The sequence below is a fragment of the Pseudorca crassidens genome, chromosome 16 (genome assembly GCF_039906515.1).
Source record: "Pseudorca crassidens isolate mPseCra1 chromosome 16, mPseCra1.hap1, whole genome shotgun sequence".
Classification (NCBI taxonomy): Eukaryota; Metazoa; Chordata; class Mammalia; order Artiodactyla; family Delphinidae; genus Pseudorca; species Pseudorca crassidens.
In genome coordinates, this window is record NC_090311.1 from 33205333 (window position 1) to 33227720 (window position 22388).

General features: G+C 39.8%; 1 protein-coding gene across 2 annotated transcripts in view; it reads right to left on the reverse strand.

The window, feature by feature from the left end:
• PDE6C (phosphodiesterase 6C) overlaps positions 1-22388 on the reverse strand; it is a 60446-nt gene that overhangs the window by 14679 nt on the left and 23379 nt on the right. For both annotated transcript variants that reach the window (XM_067709961.1, XM_067709960.1), the window contains exons 9-15: positions 21621-21770; positions 20879-21022; positions 19607-19675; positions 14440-14586; positions 14095-14202; positions 13589-13698; positions 6648-6735 (exon numbers count right to left, since the gene is read on the reverse strand). In XM_067709961.1, coding sequence (XP_067566062.1) covers positions 6648-6735; positions 13589-13698; positions 14095-14202; positions 14440-14586; positions 19607-19675; positions 20879-21022; positions 21621-21770 — 816 coding nt within the window. The remainder of the gene's footprint in view (positions 1-6647; positions 6736-13588; positions 13699-14094; positions 14203-14439; positions 14587-19606; positions 19676-20878; positions 21023-21620; positions 21771-22388) is intronic.

The window sequence follows — 22388 nt, forward strand, 5'->3', positions numbered from 1 at the left end:
AGACTGCAAGGCAATAGTAAAATTAAAAGTGAACTAGCAGAACTAGTAGTAGAATGAAAAAAATGGAATTGAACATAAAAGCAATATAATTGATGAAATCCACATTAAAGCTATACTCAAATAGAATAAGCAAGTGAACTGCAGCAAGAGACATAGTCCACAGTCTTGAGGAAATTAAAATGGAAAAGAATAAATCTATGAAAATATACAGGCATCTCCCTGGTGGTCCAGTGGTTAAGAATCCGCCTTCCTATGAAGGGGATGCGGGTTCAATCCCTGGTTGGGGAACTAAGATCCCACATGCTGTGGGGCAACTAAGCCTGTGTGCCACAGCTACTGAGCCCGTGCGCCACAACTAGAAGGCTATGCAATGCAACTAAGAGCCCATGCGCCGCAATGAAAGATCCCATGCGCCGAAACTAAGACCTGACACAGCCATAAATAAATAAATATTAAAAAAAAATATATATATATAAAGAACATAACAAACAAATGAAATGTTCAAAGATACAATGAAAATAAACTTTCCTGAAATTAAAAAAAAAAAAGAATTCTATGGATCATAAGTGTAACCCATGACAAGGAAAAAATAGATGCAGAATGGTCAATACCCAGACATTCAAAGTTACTAAAATATGAAGAATTAAGAATCATATGAAAAGATATACAATGGAGAAAAGACAGCCTCTTCAGTAAGTGGTGCTGGGAAAATTGGACAGCTACGTGTAAAAGAATGAAATTAGAACACTCCCTAACACCATACACAAAAATAAACTGAAAATGGATTCGAGACCTAAATGTAAGACCGGACACTATAAAACTCTTAGAGGAAAACATAGGAAGAACATTCTGACATAAATCACAGCAAGATCTTTTTTGATCCATCTCCTAGAGTCATGGAAATAAAAACAAAAATAAACAAATGGGATCTAATGAAACTTCAAAGCTTTTGCACAGCAAAGGAAACCATAAACAAGACGAAAAGACAACCCTCAGAATGGGAGAAAATATTTGCAAATGAATCAATGGACAAAGGATTAATCTCCAAAATATATAAACAGCTCATGCAGCTCAATATTAAAGAAACAAACAACCCAATCCAAAACTGGGCAGAAGACCTAAATAGACATTTCTCCAAAGAAGACATACAGATGGCCAAGAAGCACATGAAAAGCTGCTCAACATCACTAATTGTTAGAGAAATGCAAATCAAAACTACAATGAGGTATCACCTCACACCAGTCAGAATGGGCAGCATCAGAAAATCTACAAACAACAAATACTGGAGAGGGTGTGGAGAAAAGGGAACCCTCTTGCACTGTTGGTGGAAATGTAAATCGATACAGCCACTATGGAGAACAGTATGGAGGTTCCTTAAAAAATTAAAAATAGAATTACCATACGACCTAGCAATCCCACTACTGGGCATATACCCAGAGAAAACCATAATTCAAAAAGACACATGCACCCCAATGTTCATTGCAGCACTATTTACAATAGCCAGGTCATGGAAGCAACCTAAATGCCCATCGACAGATGAATGGATAAAGAAGTTGTACATATATATACAATGGAATATCAGCCATAAAAAGGAACGAAATTGAGTCATTTGTTGAGACGTGGATGGATCTAAGGACTGTCATACAGAGTGAAGTAAGAAAGAGAAAAACAAATATCGTATATTAACGCATGTATGTGGAACCTAGAAAAATGGTACAGATGAACCGGTTTGCAGGCAGGAGTTAAGACACAGATGTAGAGAACAAACGTGTGGACATGAAGGGGGGAAAACTGTGGTGTGGGGATGGTGGTGTGCTGAATTGGGCGATTGGGATTGACATGTATACACTGATGTGTATAAGACTGATGACTAATAAGAATCTGCAGTATAAAAAAAAACAAAAAAGAATCATATGAGTATCTATGCAGAAAAATCAAGTCACGTGAGAGGGAGAAAATCAGGTTGGCCATTTATACCTCTCAGGGTAATGCTTCAATGCCGAAAGACATTGGAGCAATTTCCTACAATTTCTGAGAAAAAGAAAGTGACCCAAGACCTTTATATTCTGCCAAACTGACTTTCAAAACTAAATGTAACAAACAGATCTTAGGCATGTACTTAGCTTATACTCTCTGGGAGAAACTATCAAATAACACAAATCGAGCTAATCAAGATAATATACACAGGAATGGACAAGCCATGGTAGAAAGACTGAGGTTAAGTATCAGGCCCATTTAAAAGTAGAATTAGGAATAAACAATTGTGCCTCTTTGGTCTTGGCCACAGAAAAGAGATGACAAAGGGAACACTGTCATTTGGAAAGCATCACAATGAGACGCAAACTGTGGCTCTAAGGCCTCCCACCTTCAGAAGCACACCTGTGACAAATGTGGCTGCCCTACCAGGCAGAAGAGGAAGTGTGCCTGGAGTGCCGAGGCTGAGGACACAACACCACTGGAGCCGGGCAAGTGAAGCACCTACAGATTGTATCCTGAAGATTCAGGCATGGATTCTGGGGGAAACAACACCTAACCCAAGAGAGCCACTGGGGTAGGATCCAGTTCATCTTAGGGATTTCAGCCATTAGTCATGCAATAAATGCTCTGGTTTAAAAAAAATAGACAATTGTGGAAATTATAGAGCAAAATGAATTTTATAACTACTGATAGCAGTAAAAAAAAATACTTTTAATGATAATAAATACCTTATAAAACAGAGGTGGAGATGCTGGAAGCAGTATAAGTATTCTAATTGTTTCATGTTTCATAGCAGGGAGTTCATGGATGATGTAAAGTTAACACGTATGGTCTAAAATCAAACATCTAAATGCTCGTTATAGTTTTTCACACTTTCCCGTAATCACCGGTTATTGATTTTAGGGTTCTCTTTAAGAACTAATATCTCTTGTGATAAGAACACAGTCCTCTGAAGTTCTGTAATTCTTTCCATTAAAAAAAAGTTTCTTCTGTTAAATTCAAGTAGAATTAAAATTTTCATTTAAAATAAATGGACTACCACTCAGCAATGAAAAGGAATGAATCACTGCTGATTCATTCGTTCAACATGAACAAATCACAAAATTATTATTCTGTATGAAAGAACCCAGCACAAAAGAGTAATTATTGCATGATTTCATTTATATAAAAATCTAGAAGATTTAAACTATAGTGACTAAAAACATTTCAATGGTTGCTTCGGGCTGGGAGGAGAGAGAGGCATTGACTGCCCGGGGGCAAAAGGAATCCTTTGGGATGACAGAAGTGTTCTGTATCTTGAGTGTGGTAGTTCCCAGGTGTATGAATAGAATTCATAGAATTTTTATGAAAAACACATTAAAGGGATGCCACTTATTGTACATACATTATACTTCAATAAACTTAATTAAATAAAAACTCTAACCAAAAAAATAGCTTGGATAGTAAGATCCCATTTTTCTAAAATTGTTTCTGTCCTTCTCCCTTTATATATTCACAGAGGGCTACAATGAAGTTCATTAAATGTTAATGAAATGTCTATTTCTGAGTGATAGGATTTAAAGTGATTTTTTAATATTTATCTTTGGAATGTTTCCTATTGCTTGAATTTTTATAGTGGGCATGTGTAATTTTTACAACAACTATTGTCATTAATTTAAAATATAGGTAAGTCTATAATATTCCATTTGTTCTTCCGGGGAATTGTGCTGGACACGTGATGTAGAGACAGGTGCACAGAACAAGAGAGGAGGCCTCTGTCCCAGCCCCACTCCAGCTGGGCCCCCATCTGCTCAGCTGGTTTCACCTGCCCACAGAAAGAGTCTAACTTTGCTCCCCCCTCTACCAATAACAGGCCGTTTTTGTTCTCCTAGTGCCATGAAAATGGCAATAAAATATAAGTTCTGCGTAGCACACCAAAATAGAAATGGCTCCAATTCATCCTGATGAGGGCACTCAGGGGAGATGAGTTCTAGTCTCCAATGTGGTACATGCGACACCCATAAGAGAAGATTGCCAACATGTTTGTGGTTTGCTGGTAACCATACACAAGATATTTAATTTCTTCTTCATTTCTTCTTTGTATAATAAAAGGTCAGTGTGAAAAAGCATAAATAAAGTTCGTGAAGTGTTTTGAATAATAAAAGTGTTGTTATTTATGCTGAGCAATGCATTTTGTCATTCCGACAGTACGTTGTAGTATTAAAGTTTCTATTCTGACAAATTTGGCTAACAAGACGTTTCCACCTATTCATTAGGTTAAAGGGTGGATTTCTGACTAGTTTAGAATACAGATGGTTCTGTCCTCAAAGCAGGGAATCCAACTCTACTGGGACATAAAGATATTTTAGTTCAAAGCCTGATAATATACAAAACAAAATAAGTAACGTCCACAATATGACAAAACTGCTAGATAAATCATAAGGATTTCCCTTATGTAAAAAAATTAGTTTTAAGTGTAAATATTTTCTTTATACAATAAATAAATAAAAGAACTGTATTGTCTCTCAAAAAAAAATGTACTGAGACAACTGTATTGTCTCAAAAAAGAACATCTGATGGTTAAAATTTCATTTTTTTCAGCATTCAATTTGCCTGCTCATAAAATACTCTGTGATTGCATTTATTGCCTAGCTACTCTATTTACAACCCTTAAAAGTCTGCAATTAGCAGGTCGAATAGCACTGTAGACAGGTCCTCGCCAAGGTGGTACAGATTACTAAGATGCAATATTCCTTTTTAGAAAGAATAATAAGCCTTTATATAGCCATCAAAACCAGTTCAGACTGCAGAGTAAATAACATTAAAAAAATTAAGATGGAAAACAACAACTCTGTTATAAACTCTCAAATCCCAGAAAGGAAAAACATATGAGCTACTAGGAGCCTTCCGAAGTTAAGCACTTAAACATTTGGCTGTAAAGGTTTAAAAATATATTTTGCATTAGTAGGTAAACGTAAAATTAAATGAATTATTTTTGATACTACCTGCCTGTGGTATATGTAATCAGTGGGATGAATGGAAAATTCTTACTCAAAAATACAAGACTGTCCCAACCAGTAAAACAAAGACTCATAACAAATTGGATAATAACAATTTACTCTTATCTTCCTGAACTACTTTCAATTCTACTCTTTCTAATTCTCATAGGACAGATATTATCATCCTTTTTATGATACTACTGCAGGCACAGGTCCTGGCTACACATGAGAATTATGAAAATTCTTATTAAAATGCAGATTCCTGGGTCCAATCCCCAGGGAGCCTGGTAAGCGCAGGATGAAGCCCAGGATGTGTTTTTTTTTTTTTTTTTTTTTTTTGCGGTATGCGGGCCTCTCACTGTTGTGGCTTCTCCCGTTGCGGAGCACAGGCTCCGTACACGCAGGTTCAGTGGCCATGGCTCATGGGCCTAGCCGCTCCGTGGCATGTGGGATCTTCCCGGACCGGGGCACGAACCCGTGTCCCCTGCATCGGCAGGCGGACTCTCAACCACTGCGCCACCAGGGAAGCCCCCAGGATGTGTTTTTAAAAGCCCGCCCACCTCCGCCCTGTGAAATCGATCATTCTGACGCAGATGGTCTATGTCCCCCTGTCTGGATGCAGCCTGCAATCACAGGCTGTTGAAAACCTTTAAATCATGTGTTTATTTGTTTTGTTTTTCCACTTTTCTCCCTGGTTGCCCTGTCTTACAAGTTTTCCCACTTGGTTTTTGATTATCTAGAAGAATGTAGTGTTATCTTTCTAAACTTGGACATATTTCCATATACCCCCGCGTCCCCTGAGCCTAAAAAAAGATTATTATTGAAACTGAAAAAAGCTCCACTCTCCCGAGGGCTTATTTATCCTAACGAACTCGTATGATTCTAGACCGTTTCTCTGTCGAGACAAAACAGTATTCCCCTCCATCTACTAATGATTCATTCTGGGTTAGAATTTTCTCAAGATATATTTTTTTAAAGTATAACTAGATTATATTCATCACCTTTCTCACAAGCCTATATACCCCTCAAATAAAATCAGTAAAAAGAATAATGACTGCCTTCTACAGAAGGTTAGTAGTACATGATATTGCATAAATCAAAGTGAATTCAAGACCAAGCTTAAGCCACTTCCTGTGAAAAGCTTCCTGATCCCGCCCCTCTTCTCCCCTATGTCCTGCCCACTCCTGAATGTGACACCTCCCTCTGGAACTCTTGGGAGATTCACTCAGTGCCTCTGATGGCAGTTGTCCGATCTGTCTCACAGCCTGATTTCATGCCTACCCCCCAACTACCAAAGCTTGACTTTCTCAAAGATACAGACAGTGCCTTACAGTGCATACCACATGAATCAGAAAAGCAGTGGCTGTGTAGCCTCCTTTTCTCTTTACATTCATACATACCCAGGGTGCATAGAGCCCTCTCACATGCACCTTAAGCTTTTGCTTCTTTCTTCACAAACCCACAGAGATTCTGTGACTTTCCATGGCTCTTCTCTCCTCTATCTCAGCTACTTCCAACTTGGCTGTTCAAAAACTATTGCAATATAGCAATTTCTATCAATTGACTTCAATAAGGGTATATACTGTCAACCACCAGAACTCAAGGCCGTCCTCTTTCTAAGCATTTTCTGTGGGTTAGTGCTTTGATCCAGAGCTTGTGAGCTGCCCTAGAGAGAGAGAGAGACCCACGTACCTCGTCCTGCAGGAGAGTCTTACTGTACTCCAGGTGGTGCCTCTCCAAGATGGACGATCCATGAAGCCTTGCTAATGGAGATGTGGATCTAGGAGGAAAAGGATAATTTTAGCTATTTAAACATTACACATACGGTTACATGATGCAGAATCTTTACAATCTGAGGATTTTTTTTCATTTCTTCCCTCTCCCCGAATGCCTGTGAAACAGTTGGAAGTAACATATTGGAAAAGAATCTTTAGATTTAGAACAGGAGAATACGCTCTTTTTAAAAAGTCCTTTAAAAAAAACAACAACCCTAATTTGTTAAATGCGTAAAATGATTGACTTGTTTAAACTACGAAGTTTGGTTCACTCCCTGCATCTAAAATTGTTAACTTCCCTGGAGCTTATGGAGGTGACTATGACTTACAGAACATGTAGCAAACTTGTTGAAGCCCATAGTTTATTTGCACAGAAAGTGTATATTAAGAATTTCCAGGAACCAAAATGAAAATGATGATAAAGTAACATTTCTTTTCTCCTCTAAGACAGTGACATAAATTTAAATTTCCCATTTGTTAGTGGTGAGGTCACAGCTTTATGTAAAGTGGGGACTTTGGTACCCTGTCTTTCTACAATTCTTCCTGTTCAAGGAAGGGGAAGCAACATTGAAAATAAAAAGGTGTGCACAGGGAACTCTGTTCAATATTCTATAATAACTAAATGGGAAAAAAACTTGAAAAAGAACAGATACATGTATATGTATAACTGAATCACTTTGTGGTACACCTGAAACTAACACAACATTGTAAATCACCTACACTCCAATATAAAATAAAAATTTTTTTTAAAAAGAAAATAAAAAGGTGAAAAGAAAAGATGGAGAGAAGCCGAGGTGAAAGGTCTAATAGATAATATGAAGACTTTGTTACAGAAATATGGAATAAATAATTTTAAGGAAGGGAGAAATCGGAAATATGGGTGGCAGTCTTAGTAGAGTTTCACTTAATTTCAGAAAGAACAGAACTTTAGGGAGGAGAGGAGTCATTAACAGGTCACTAACAGGTCTGGTAAACCAAGTATTCTAGTTAGGGAACAATCAGACTATGTCCGATCCGTTCTATAATTGATCATAATTTTAATACATATTCAAATACCTACACTGTGTCAGCACAGTGAGATTTAAACAAAATAAAAAAAGCTCAATTTCAGTTAGAAATGAGTGGTATCTTAGTTCCTTTAGGTTTAAAAACATTACTCAAGAAAGGTTACTGGGGAGCTAGATATTCAACCAGTCTCAAAATAACACCTCACAGATTACGTATTAGTACAAAGGAGAAAATGTACCTTTGCATAAAGAGATCTGCTGAATATTACTCATAAATAGTTTAACTTAACCTTGTAGTTAATGGAACAAATTGATATCATGAGCCTCCTGATGCAATGCACTGAGAAGGACACAACATCACCTACGTAGAATTCCCACCAAAAATGTTTACCCTGAATCTAGTAATCAGAAAACAACTGGACAAATCCAAATTGAGGGATATTATGCAAAACAACTGGTCTAGAATCTTCAAAAATATCAACATTCTGAAAGATCCAAAAAAGTTAAGGAACAATTCTAGATTAAAGGAGATTCAAGATATTTGACGACTAAATGCAGTGTGTGAGCCTTGACTGGACCCAAAACAGAGAAGAAAAGATAGTTATAAAGGACATTATTGGGGAAATTGGAATAAACATTCTATACTAGATAACAGTATTGTACCAATGTTAAATTTCTTGAGAGCGATCGTTATACTGTGTTTATATAAACAAATGTCCTCCACGTTCCCAGGAAATATGTGCTGAAATATTTTCGGGTTAAATGTCATGCATGAGGCCTGCAACTATCTCACAAATGGTTTAGTAAAAAAAAAAAGAAAAAATTATTTTTTATACACACACATCTGTTAACCCAGTTGAGTAACATCCCAACTTCCTGAAGGAATCTGAAGATGCGGGGTGGGTGTGGGCGACTATTGTCGGTATATTCTGGGAAATTTTGCGGTGGTAAAGATGATTGAAGACTGGATACAAGTACATTTTACCCTAAAATTTAAGTAGAAAATGGTATAATCTGTAGATGACAGAACAGGGAGATTGACGTTAATCTATGAAACAGTTTAAACTGCTTCAGAGTTTGTAAGCACTTACAATATAACTACTAGGAAATTCCAGAGAAGGTTTAGAAAGAGAAAATGATGCTGAATTGATCTCATGAACACTTTTGTGATATGGTTTGTGAGAGGGGAAGGCCAGAAACAGTGTGTGTCTGGATTTCAGCAAGACAGCTGAGAAGAAGCTTCAAGATGTGTTCTGTATGAGCTGGAATATTGAGTGTGGACAAATACTGAACAGCACCACCCAGTGAGTGCTGCTTAATTAACTGTCTTCCCCAGGGATAGGTTTCTAGCCCCAAGTCTCAGAACTCTGCCCTGGTTTTGTCCTGATGCACAGTTTTATCAATGACTTGAATGAATATTGATGGCAATCATGACTATCTAATTTTCAGATGATAAAAAAGCTGGAAAAAATATCGAATCCATTGGCTGACAGACTGCTTTAAAAGGCAATTTCAATTAGGAGTGGAATAAAGAATCAGATTAACACAGCAAAGGAAACCATAAGTGAAGTGAAAAGACAACCTACAGAATGGGAGAAAATATTTGCAAACAATGTGACTGCCAAGCGATTAATTTCCAAAATATACAAACAGCTCAATATAAAAAAAACAAACTAATGACCCAATCAAAAAATGGGCAGAAGACCTAAACAGACATCTCTCCAAAGAAGACATACAGATGGCCAACAGGCACATGAAAAGATGCTCAACATTGCTAATTATTAGAGAAATGCAAATCAAAACTACAATGAGGTATCACCTCACACCAGTCAGAATGGCCATCATTAAAAAAATCTACAAATAATAAATGCTGGAGAGGGTGTGGAGAAAAGCAAACCCTCCTGCAGTGTTGGTGGGAATGAATGTAAGTTGGTGCAGTCACTATGGAAAACAGTATGGAGGTTCCTTATAAAACTAAAAATAGAGTTACTATGTGATTCAGCAATACCACTCCTGGGCATATATCAGGAAAAGACAAAAACTCTAATTCAGAAAGATACATGCACCCCAATGTTCATAGCAGCATTATTTACAATAGCCAGGACAAGGAAGCAAACTAAATGTCCATCGACAGATGAACGGATACAGAAGATGTGGTGTATATATATATGGTATATATACCATACAGAAAATGTGGGAGATATATATATGTGTGTGTGTATATATATATATATGTGTGTGTGTGTGTGTGTGTGTATGTATATATATATATATATATATATATATATGATGGAATATTACTCAGCCATATAAAAGAATGAAATAATGCTATTTGCAGCAACATGGAAAGACCTAGAGATTATCATATTAAGTGAAGTAAGTCAAAGACAAATATTATATGATATCACTTATATGTAGAATCTCAAAAAATCATACTCATGAACTTATTTACAAAACAGAAATAGACTCACAGACATAGACAACAAACTTAGGTTACCAAAGGGGAAAGAGGGAGGGAGGGATAAATTAGGAGTTTGGGATTAACACACACACACCACCACATATAAAACAGATAAACATCAAGGACCTACTGTATAGCACAGAGAACTATATTCAATATCTTATAATAACCTTTAATGGAAGAGAATCTGAAAAAGATAGATTATATATATACATATATATGTATATATAAAAAACTGAATCACTTTGCTGTACACCGGAAACTAACACAATGCTGTAAATCAACTAAACTTCAATTTTAAAAAAAGAACCAAATTAAGAAGATGAAATTTAATTAGGATTAAATATAATCATGGATCATAAATATAAACATGGATCATGTTTGGATTATTATGTCAAACCCCAAGACCCACATTTTTTTTTTTAACATCTTTATTGGGGTATAATTGCTTTACAATGGTGTGTTAGTTTCTGCTTTATAACAAAGTGAATCTTTGTAACAAAGTTATACATATACATATGTTCCCATATCTCTTCCCTCTTGCGTCTCCCTCCCTCCCACCCTCCCTATCCCACACCTCCAGGCGGTCACAAAGCACCGAGCTGATCTCCCTGTGCTACGCAGCTGCTTCCCACTAGCTATCTACCTTACGTTTGGTAGTGTACATATGTCCATGCCTCTCTCTCGCTTTGTCACAGCTTACCCTTCCCCCTCCCCATATCCTCAAGTCCGTTCTCTAGTAGGTCTGGGTCTTTATTCCTGTCTTACCCCTAGGTTCTTCATGACATTTTTTTCCCTTAAATTCCATATATATGTGTTAGCATACGGTATTTGCCAAGACCCACATTTAAGGAATGACATAAAAACACTGGAGTGGGTTCACAGAAGAATAACAGATAAAATTATATGTATAGAAAATATTATATGAGAAATGATTAAAACAAAAGTTCAACCAGGTATATTCAGCCAGGAAAAGAGGAGGGGAAAATAATAATTCTCTTTGATATAAGAAGGAATAGCCTGTGGATGAGAAATTATACATATTCTAACAGCTTCAGAGACTTGAACTAGGACTAACAGAAGTTATAAGGAGACCAATTTCAATTTGATATCATGAAGAACATTCAGCCATTAGAATCATTCAAAAATATGAGTCCCTTATGAGCCATTATAAAAAATAATGGAATGTAGACTAGAGAACTCAGGAAGAAATACAGTAGGAAAGAGGCCTGCGTTGAATGTGGGGCGGAGGAGGATGAGATAAATGCTAAAGTTCCTCAGATTTTTGGCTGATAACCACATCTCATCAGACACAAAACGGAGGTGAGTAAAGGAGACTGAAAGATGAGAGAACTGAAAAACTAACCAAGAAAAGGGGGATGAAAGGAACAAAGAAATCTATGAACCTATGAAAGAATGAAGCAGAAAACAAAATGGCCAGAAAAGTGAACAAAGAGAACAAAAGAACTCAAGGGAATAATAAAAATTTGAAAATGGCAGGGTTTCTAGGGCATTGCCAGAGGGCATAGCCTAAAGATGGGAGATAAGGATGAAAACCAGAACCCAGGGCGTTGGACATTTTGGAGACAAGAAATCAGACCAAGGACACAAGGTCAAGCCAGGAAGCTGTGTCCCAACAGCTTCAGCTTACACTGCACAGTAGCCTGATCGGTACCACCAATATGAGAATAATAATTCAGTCTTATTCAATCTTCTGTTAACTGTTTTTACCAGTGTAATGTCTCCAGATCTTTGTGGACTCCTGAGCAATTCCCCCAGCACAGTAAGGGCACATAAGGAGATTCATCAAGTAAGACAGAAATAAAGACACACACCTACTAGAGAATGGACTTGAGGATATGGGGAGGGGGAAGGGTAAGCTGTGACAATGCGAGAGAGTGGCATGGACATATATACACTACCAAACGTAAAACAGATAGCTAGTGGGAAGCAGCCGCATAGCACAGGGAGATCAGCTCGGTGCTTTGTGACCGCCTGGAGGGGTGGGATAGGGAGGGTGGGAGGGAGGGAGACGCAAGAGGGAAGAGATATGGGAACATATGTATATGTATAACTGATTCACTTTGTTATAAAGCAGAAACTAACACACCATTGTAAAGCAATTATACTCCAATAAAGATATAAAAAATAAAATAAAATAAATAAAATAAAATGGATAACTGGGACTTCCCTGGTGGTCCAGTGGTTAGGATTCCATGCTTCCACTACAGCGGGACACAGGTAAGAATCAATACATGTATATGTATAACTGAACCACTTTGCTGTACACCTGAAACTATCACAACATTATTAATCAACTATACTCCAATATAAAATAAAAAGGTAAACAAAAAAAATAAAGGGCTGGAACTCTCAAGACGAAGACGTTGCTTACCCGGAACCCAGAATGGAGATTCCCTTTTCAAGGCAAAGCCTGATTGGTAGAGTTGCTGAAGGTGAAAAGTCACTGCTCACGAGGTGCATTTCATTCACTGAGTAAATTTCTTCAGCATCTACTATGTTTCACATATACAATTTCATGTGATTCTCACAGCAGTCTTAAGAGGTCAATATTATACCCATTTTACAGTTAAGAAACAGAATCTCAAATAGATTAAATGATTTGCCCAAGATCCCTCAACTGGGAAGTATCTGGATCCCATAAAACCAGACTCCAAAGCTCATTCTCTCTAAATTGTCTCACTCCCTCTGGTACCTCTGGAGAGGGGTAGGTCATGTGTCACAGATGAAGATACAGTGTGGCCAAGGCAGACAGAGCTTCTTAAATGTCACTATCAAGGAGTTAGGCTGGCTATGGCATTGCTGATGAATTTTGAAAAGTGCCAATGACACAATAACAGTAATAATAATAATACTTAATAATTATTAACTGCCAAGAGCCAACCATGAGCTGAGTGCCTTATATATATCTCATTTAATCTTTACAACGACCTTAAGTGTTAGGTACCATTACTATAATTATTATTTTCCCGATGAGGAACTCGAAGCTTAGAAAGTTTAAATAACTTGTGAACCCAATAAATCCAAATCTGTCTGAGCTGAGGGCCTGTACCCTTATAATTGCACTTCTTTTCTTGGTCAAGAGAGGAAGATGGTGATGATGTTAAGATGCAAGGTCAGCTGAAGGTCAGTTGGTGGAAGTACAAGGACCAGGGACGTGAGAGTAGTCAGCCCAGGAAGAAATGTTCTCTAGCTTGAGCTGGTGGGGTGCTACCCAGGTGTGTACAGGTGTAAGCCAAAGATCAATGCGCTCTAATGTATGAATTCAATACTTTGATGAAACAAAGTTGAAAAAAGAAGGAGTGAAGGCGTTTACAAATAAGGGGGGGGCACCAGAACACGCTGATGTGGCCACACGTGTTCACTTACTTCATCTGATACAAGTTGTTGGTGCCTCTGTGGTCAATGTCATGGCAGAAGGCAGCAGCAAGCATGGCAAAGGCTTCAAGATCCGTGTAGTATTTCTTCAGTCTTCCTGTCTAAAAAAACAGACGTACATATTTACTTGGATTAATGCACCTCCGCAGCATGTGCAGTGAGGCCGGCCTGCAATGGAGAAGGGGGTCTGCTGTGTTTTTAGAGCAAGCTGGCTTTATTTCTTGAGGACTGTAGCTCATTCTGGGCCGTTACAAACCCAGCAGGTAACTGAATTTTCCTTTATGGATATAAGGACACGAGTGTCAGAGTGATAATTCAGCCAAACGCCCAGGGATACCCACGTACCCTGGCATCATCTCCAGGGGGGTTGGGGGTTTATGGGACTGTATCCATGAATTCCAAAATTACTGATCTAAAGTGATGGACTGGATCCATTTCTCACCACACTCAGGAGGGAGATGCACAGGTTTATGATGATTCACAGGCTCTGTACCTACCATCAGCAAAGTGAACATCGTCTGCCCCACATTGAACCCGTGTCGCCAGTTGTGGTAAGTGACGGCACGGTATCCCTTCCTCACCGTGTACATCCATCTGGTGAGAACCTGCCACCAAAGAAGACAACACCACTCAGACTTTGGAGTAGAATTCTAAAGGTAAGAAGGTCTGTGACAACCTTATCTGAAAAGATAGGTTGGCCTTGTTTACAGGGTTTAAGTGGACAAACTGACGAAGTTAATGATAATTTAAAATCCACACTGCAGGGAATCTTCTGAACCACAGGAAATTTTAGTGGAGTTCAGCCACAGAATCACAGCATTTTAAATTAAATACCATCTGACCTCTACAGGTACTTTGAATTTCTCCACCACATTTATTTCAAGAAACAGCCGAAGTCCACACTTAATCAGTTCGTGCTCTGTGATGGGGAAGTCGCTGAAGCGGAATTCATACAGGTCTACGGCCTGTGGGTCTGGTAGGTCCTCTTTCTGTTGAAACAAGGACCAAGTGTTCCAGATTACATTCATTTATTTCCTTTTAGTCTGATATACCCGACATTGGACATAAAACAAAATTACAATAAAAGGATGCCACATGCAATTCACTGAGTCTCTACTTGCCCAATACTGGGTTATGCCTTATTATCCTAACAAACATACACAATGATCCTCAGTTTCCAGATGGTGAAACTGAGGCCCAGCTATACTGAGAAGCTTTCTAAGTGATGGCATTCAATTCTAAATCAGGCCCCAGTGGCTATTTTCTTTCTTTGATGCAAGATAAAATGTTTACTTGCAGCAGCCTAACCCATTTTCAATACTCAACTTTTTTCCATTCCAGAAATATTCAGTAAACAGTAAATGATGGCTTAATTCGATTCTATCGTATTATCTTTACCTATTCAGTGATGCTTTCCTACTCGTCTGTGGGCTCCATAAGGATGGGATCTGGTCTGTTTTATTTGCTGTGGTATCTCAGAACCTGTAGGGCCTTTCCCATGGAGGTGCTTGGTAAATGTTTGTTGAGTGAATGAATGAATGAATGCCCCGCAGTGTACTGGTACACTTGCAGACATCTAATTTAACCCACCCCCCGTCAGGATTTAGGACTAGGTGAAAAAACAGTGAATTAGCCCCATGAATATTGACATGGCTTGGGAGATAAAAATATGCATTTTGGCCTTAAGGAATTTAACTTACTAAAATGGTTATAAAATACAGACCAGTGAAAGCTGAGAGCTTAGAACATTCCCAGAGCACAGAGTCAGTGCCAGGGCTGGGAGAAATTGCAGGCAGGCTGAGGGAACTGAAGGAGGAGAGACTCTGGAGGGCTGTGTATTCAGCTGATCTGGTAGAAGGCAGGTCAGAGACAGTCCCACGGGAGGAGAGAAGCAGGCGAGGGCTGTGTGGGTCCAGCAGATGCAGGAGCAATTCAGTTCAGTGGGTATTTACTGAGCCCATTATAAATCCTTAATACTGTGCTAAGATCACGTCCCTCAGTAAGTTCAAGGTTTCCCAGAGGATGATTCATGCTCTATTTGTACAAAAGTCAACACCAAATGGTATATGGCTCTTTTAAGTACAATTATGGTTTCTGTTCCCCTAACCCCCGAGTCTGGGCTGGCCCCTCAAACCCTTGCCCTTCTCTTCAGGGAACTTCCTGGTCCTCCTGTGCCCCCTTCTCCTCAAGGCCACTCTCAGACTGTCGCTTTAGGCAGAGATCTCTCTCCTACAAAGCTATGGCTTGGAGCCAGGAGACTAGCATTCAGTTCTGGGTTGGTATTAGCTATTGGGTGGGCCAAAAGGTTCGTGTGGGTTTTTCCATAAGATGCTACCCAATATGTCAATGTTCTCATCTGTGAAATGGGAGTGACAAGAGTAACATTTTTGTCTTTGTTGTTCTAATGAAAAGGCAGTGCCAATTTCATTTGCATGTGTGTCAAAGAAAGTGAGAGGGGGATTCAACCCATGGCCCCTAGTAACACTTCACAAAACTCCTTTCTCACAGGACCTCCTGCGTCCTCTGCCAAAGCCTTCTCATCACTTTCTCTCTCTCCAGACCCTCCCAGATTCCTTGCCCAAAGGGGCTCTTTTTCTGCATTCATTTTTATTCATTCAACAAACATTTATTGGTTCCTATCTGTGTTGTAGGCATTATGGATAAAGCAATGAAGAAAGCAGGCATTGTCACTGCCCCTGAAACACACATTCTCGTGGGGAGAGACAAAAAATAAGCACATCTTTTAAAAAATCAGACTAAGAATTACAGGGTACGGTGGGGGGTGCCCAATGCCCAGAACCTCCCTGCTGGAGGTCGCCTCAGTCCTGCTGTCCCCAGAGTATTATGTAAAGATCAAACGTGAAAATGCTTTTTAACGCGTTATCAGGTCAGTCACACTAAAGCGTAAACGCGCATTTCAGCAGGAAACAAAGTAAGAAGTTCTCAGAATTAGGACTCCCAGCCCCCATTTACAGTTACAGGTGAACCGATAAAACAATACTACAATATGGCAATCACAGGTTTTGAGAACCAGCAGTCATGCAGCAGTGATACAGAGAGGCTGATAGAAATAAAGGCTTTTGATTCATCTGATAAGTAGGAACTCAGGCCCCAAAGGCTGGTCTTCCCCTCCCTGAAGGAACCCACAGCTGAGGTGGAATGAGAGGGGGGAGGCTGCTGCCACCCCACATGCCATAACATGGCGCCAGCCACCTGCTGCATCCCAGCTGGCTGACTCCCTCTGCTCCGGGAAGAAGCTCCTGGGTATCTGATCAGGTCCCTTCACAGGTTCCAGTGTGCCAGGCTGCCATGGTCTCGTCCCACCGCCCTGCCAGGCCTCACGGGCTGCTCCCCTCTTCCGCTCACTAGGGCTCCAGCCATACCCAGCTGTCTTCGGTCTCCTGTGTCCCCACGCCCTGGTCTGCACTGTCCTGCTTCCCCATCCCATCTCCAGCCATCTCCAAGCCCCCATTGTCAATCTCTGCCCAGCCGATTCCTGCTTTCCCTGCAGGCCTCCATGCCATGGCCTCATCTCGCAGTTTATCATCTTCTGTGAGTAGAATCAGGCCCTTATCCTCCCCAGGGCCCTTGGTGCTCACGCCCTGTGAACCCATTCATTCAAGGCAGTGTCACTGCTTGTATTTTTTGTCTCCCTAATAAACAGGCGGCTTCTTGAACCAGGTGAAAACCAGACCACACTATCTTTTGCCCTCGAGGCTTAACGGTTCCTTGTATCATAGGACATTTCAGTAATTACTGAATGAATGAAAAACAAAATGGAATGAAGGAGGACTGAATGAGGTACTTCTCTGGGACGCCCTGTCCTCATCTCCCATGGTCTGGTAAATGTGAGCTGCAGGGCATCCGCGAGTGAACTGAAATGTCCTGGGAAGCAGAGGGGAAGATGGGACAACGACTTTCCCTACTTCCTTTGCCCAAGTCACTGCACTGCTACCTCAGTGCTTCCCAGCCCAGCAACGTGCACCTGCTGTTATACCTATAAAAGAGGACCACACCTTCCCTGAACTGAGAGTTAAAATGCATCCCTGCAGAAAATCATGGTTAAGTGGAGATGCATAAATATTTATGTAGCTTGGAAATTATGCCAATAGTTTTGGAGAACCCCTCTGAAATATGGTTGTTTCTTGAGTTAAGTTTTATGCGGCAATGATTTGGGATGAGCTTAAAGCACATTTTACATTCAAAATAGGCCGTTTTATTGTAAAGCTACTGGTTCTTTGCCCATTTTATTGCTTCTCCATCATAAGACCCTTCCTCCTCTAAATGGAGAACTAGAAAATTTCCAACATGTCATGGATGTCAATTAAAGCTTTTTTTTACAAGAAGATAAGTTTTGTTGGGGGTAAATGAGGAGAAGGAGTCATCTTCTGGGCCAAGTGTGAGAGGAAAGTGCTCAGAGGTAAAGCCAAAGAGAGTGACAGGAGGAGGAAGAGCCTCAAGTGACATGAAGACATAAAAGTGGGAGCAGATCCCTCAAAAAGGGGTCACAGGCCACTGGCTCTGTGGTGGTACAGCCAAGGGCCAGGATGGGAGGACAGATAAAAATGGGAATGTGGAAGGTGAGATATTCAGTAATCTTAGTTCAGAAAGAAGAACATATGTCATGGATTGGAAAGGGGCAGTGGAAAACAGGATGAGGTAGTTAGGGAGGGAAATAAGTGTGATATTATTTCAATTTCGAGCAGATTGTATTCAAGCCTCTGAAATTCAAGGTCTAGGGGCCTTGGTAATCCCAGGTTCTTAATTGGGATCCCAGAAGGGCCACGCTCTAGAAATAAGGGCTCTACCCTAGTAGCAAGAGCAAAACTGAAATAGACCACCCCTAACAAAATCTAAAACCAACTCCTTCACCTGCCAGAAGAAATTCTAACCCTTTGAACAGAAAGATAATATCACCCAGAGCCCCTACAAATCCTAACCCACAGTGTCTGGTTTTCAATTTAAAAACTATGAAGTATGCTTTAAAATGATCAAATGACTAAAACCCAAGAGTAAAAATAGACAGTAGAACCAGACACATAGGTGATTCAGGTATCTAGATGGAGAATTCAAAATCACTATGTGAATAAATTTAAGAAGATAGATAAAGTAGATTAAATGATGGAAAGGTTTTTTTTGTTTTGTTTTGGTTTTTTTTTTTGCGGTACGCGGGCCTCTCACTGTTGTGGCCTCTCCCGCTGCGGAGCACAGGCTCCGGACGCACAGGCTCAGTGGCCATGGCTCACGGGCCCAGCCGCTCCGCGGCATGTGGGATCTTCCCGGGCCGGGGCACGAACCCATGTCCCGTGCATTGGCAGGCAGACTCTCAACCACTGCGCCACCAGGGAAGCCCTAAATGATGGAAAGTTTTAGCACAGAGTTGCAATCTTTAAAAAAAAGAATTAAATATACATTCTAGAACTGAAAAAGATAATCTCTGAAATTAGAAACTTACTGGATGGGTTTAACAGTTGATTGTAGAACATGTGTTTGGGTGGGTTTAAACAGTAGACACAACAAAATACAAGCTTAATGACTAGAAGAGAAGTTATTTCAACTAGATATAATAGGGGTGACCCAATGGCAACAATAGAACTGCATTCCTCCAGGATCCAGAAGAGAAGCTAGCAATGGCAGATGACAATGGTGCCTCCAAGGGTCTATCTACATTCTACTGTAATTCTGCCATGTCTTCCAGGGTGGCCATGCTGTAATCCAGAGCTATTAAAATAAACCAGGCCATGCTACCCCTAGAGTCTGTGCCTGCATTCCCTTATGCAGTAATCTAGTTTAACTATGATTCTAAATTACCTTTGTGGATTGTACTGTAGGGGACAAACAGAAAGAAAAGCAAGGACCCAGAAGATCACTCTGTAGAAGAAATCTCTTTCCTTTTTAGCTTTGAAAGGTGCCAGAGAAGAGGAAACTCAACACTAACTTGAAAAATGAGAACAAGTGTCCTACTATATTTTATTTAAAAGGCATTAAGGATAGAAGTAAAACACTTACCAAAATTGTGACAAGTTGGTTTTCTTCACAGTCTTCAATTACATCTATATTTAACTTCTCTTTAAATTTCTAAAATGTAAAAGCAAAGGAGGTGTGAAATTGCTATAAAGTTGATTTCTATCTGATTCCTTTACTCTTAAAATCAGTTAGAATAAACTATGTTGTAATGAGTTCCATGAAAGATGCATTCTGGATACAAAGAAGATCTATAGCACTTGATTATTTAGAATTTTCTCTAAAAATTAATTAATCTCTCTTTTCTCCCCAAAATGTAACAGTAGCTGTCTCAAAAAAAGAGAGAGAGAGGGAGAGGGTGAGGGAGACGTCGGTTGTTTGCATGTAGGCGAGAAAAATGAATGGCTTACATCTGTTTTTATTTAGTTTATAGCAAGTTCCCTTTATTCTCCCCAGACATTTTCATCTTCAACATCTCAAACTCTCAAATCAAATTTCTTTTAAGTCTCAAACCACCCAGCAAAACCAAAACCAACCAACCAAGCCAACAAACAAAAACACCCCAGGAAAACTACATCCACACACACTCTGAAAGCTTTTGAAATAAAGGAATAGAGACAGTGGGTGTGTTATATTTTCCCTTCATCTGGTGGTGATTAGAACACTGTTAGCGAATATCTACTTGCTCTCCAATCATCCATGATGCTGATCTTGGTCATGTTTGTACCTTGAAAATTTTAGTGAATTTGATGTGAGGAAAGAATTGAAACGAGCTTGCACAGCTGGGCTTGCTCTCTTGTACTTGTCATCACCATGAGAAGAACATCTATCAGGTAGCTGCTGATCAAGAATGATAGATGCAGAAAGCAAACCAGACACACAGCTTGGAGCCCAGCCCAACCAAGATTAGTTGAAATCTGGTCAACCCACAAACTCATAAGTGAGAAATAAATGCTTATTGTCATACACCACTGAGAGCTTATGGTTGTTATACAGCATTATACGGCAACAGCTGACATTTCGCTCCCTAGAAATATTTTTTTCCTTGCTAACACTCTTGAATCTAGACCTCGCTACTCCAGCTCCTACAGAGCTATTTTTAACAAAGTGCTATTCCAACCAAGCAGCCTGGAAAGTCAGTAAGGCTCTGTGTACTGTGGACCACTCAAGTTCCCCCCAACCCCTCCTTCTTTGTTTCTCCCCTCCTTAGCCCGGGACTAAACCTATTCTCATTTGTCAGACCTCCGGGTAATTAGGCGAATTCCAGAGGCCGTGGTTAGATAGCATCTAATGTCACAGGACGAATTCCTCACTTACCAAAATGGACTTGATTTCATCAGGAGTAGCTTTGGTGTGGTTCATGAGCATTTCCTGGGCTATGTCCTTTCTGTTTACTAGTTTATTCATTTTCTCATAGGTGTCAGTATTTAAAAGAGACCATCCGAGAAACTGTGTGAGAGTCTGAAATAGATAGAATGTGATTCGATTCTCTAAACCTAAAGAAAAAACGATTTGGAGGCAACAGTTTGCATGCTTTCCTATCAATCATCTCCCTTCCACCATCAACAACCCAGTTCCTTGTTTTAATCTAAGAAGAAAAAAAGAAAAAGTACAATAATCAGAGCCAGACAATAAAACGGGCTAAGCCCTTGCTTTTCAAAGTGCTCCATGCACCGTGAATACTTTATTAGAGGAGAGGAATTACAAAAATCCAGTAGATAAAGCATGACCTGAAAATCAGAGAGGGCTGGAGGTGGCAGCAAGGGTGAGAGGTGATAGAAGGGGAGTAGGGAGAAAGGAGAGAGAGAGACCTTTCCCCAATTCCCTAGCACTGAAAAGAATTTTGATGAAGCCAAAAGTTCACACTTTGGTAGAAAACGGTACAGTTTACGGAAGTCAGGAAACAGAAATGACACAATAACAATATACGGACTGCAACCATGTGTGACTCACGTCTTAATTGCCCTTCAGAAACATCATTCCAGAATAACAAATAATTATGCATCTTCTATTATTTCGTGCATTTCATCTACCTCCATTAGTTTATAATTGCACTTACCTCAGTGATGTGTTCATCATACTCATCAAAAGGCTTTCCATCCTTTCTGTTGTAAAATGTAGCTACACCCACGATGTCTTCCTTCTTGTTGACAATAGGCAGGGACAAGACGTTTTTAATGACCCAACCAGTCTCATCTACAGGTCCTTTCTACAAACAATAAAGACACTAAGGTTATTTTTTTAACTTTTTTTTTTCTGAAATAACTATAGGTACACAGGAGGTTGCAGAAGAAATGTACAGAGAAGTCCCATGTACCCTTTAGCCAGTCTTCCCCGTGATAACATCTTGTGTCACTATGGTACACTAACAAAACCAGGGAATACATATTGGTACGACCCATGGAGCTTATTCAGATTTCACCAGATTTATATGTATTTGTGCACGTGCGGGGGTAGGCAGGAGTGTTTCTATGCCAACTCATCACATAGGTAGATATGTGCAACCTCCCCTAGAACCAAGATAGAGAACTAATCCATCATCACGGGGCTCCCTTGCCCTACCCCTTTATAGCCACTAGAGCCCTCACTATTCCCCACTTAGGTTATTTTCAGTTTAAAGAAAGAATAATTGCGGGGTGTTAGATGCAAAATTCCTATGTTGTATCAGAACACGGCTAGAACTATACAGCCATAAAAGTGCTGTAGTACATTTAAGTGTCCTAGAACCAAGTGTCTGTACTGTGACAACCCTACCCTCTTCTCTTTGACCTCTCCCGCTCCAGCCCTAGGGATGGGAAGCATTTACCTGTGTTACCTCAGTGTCCCC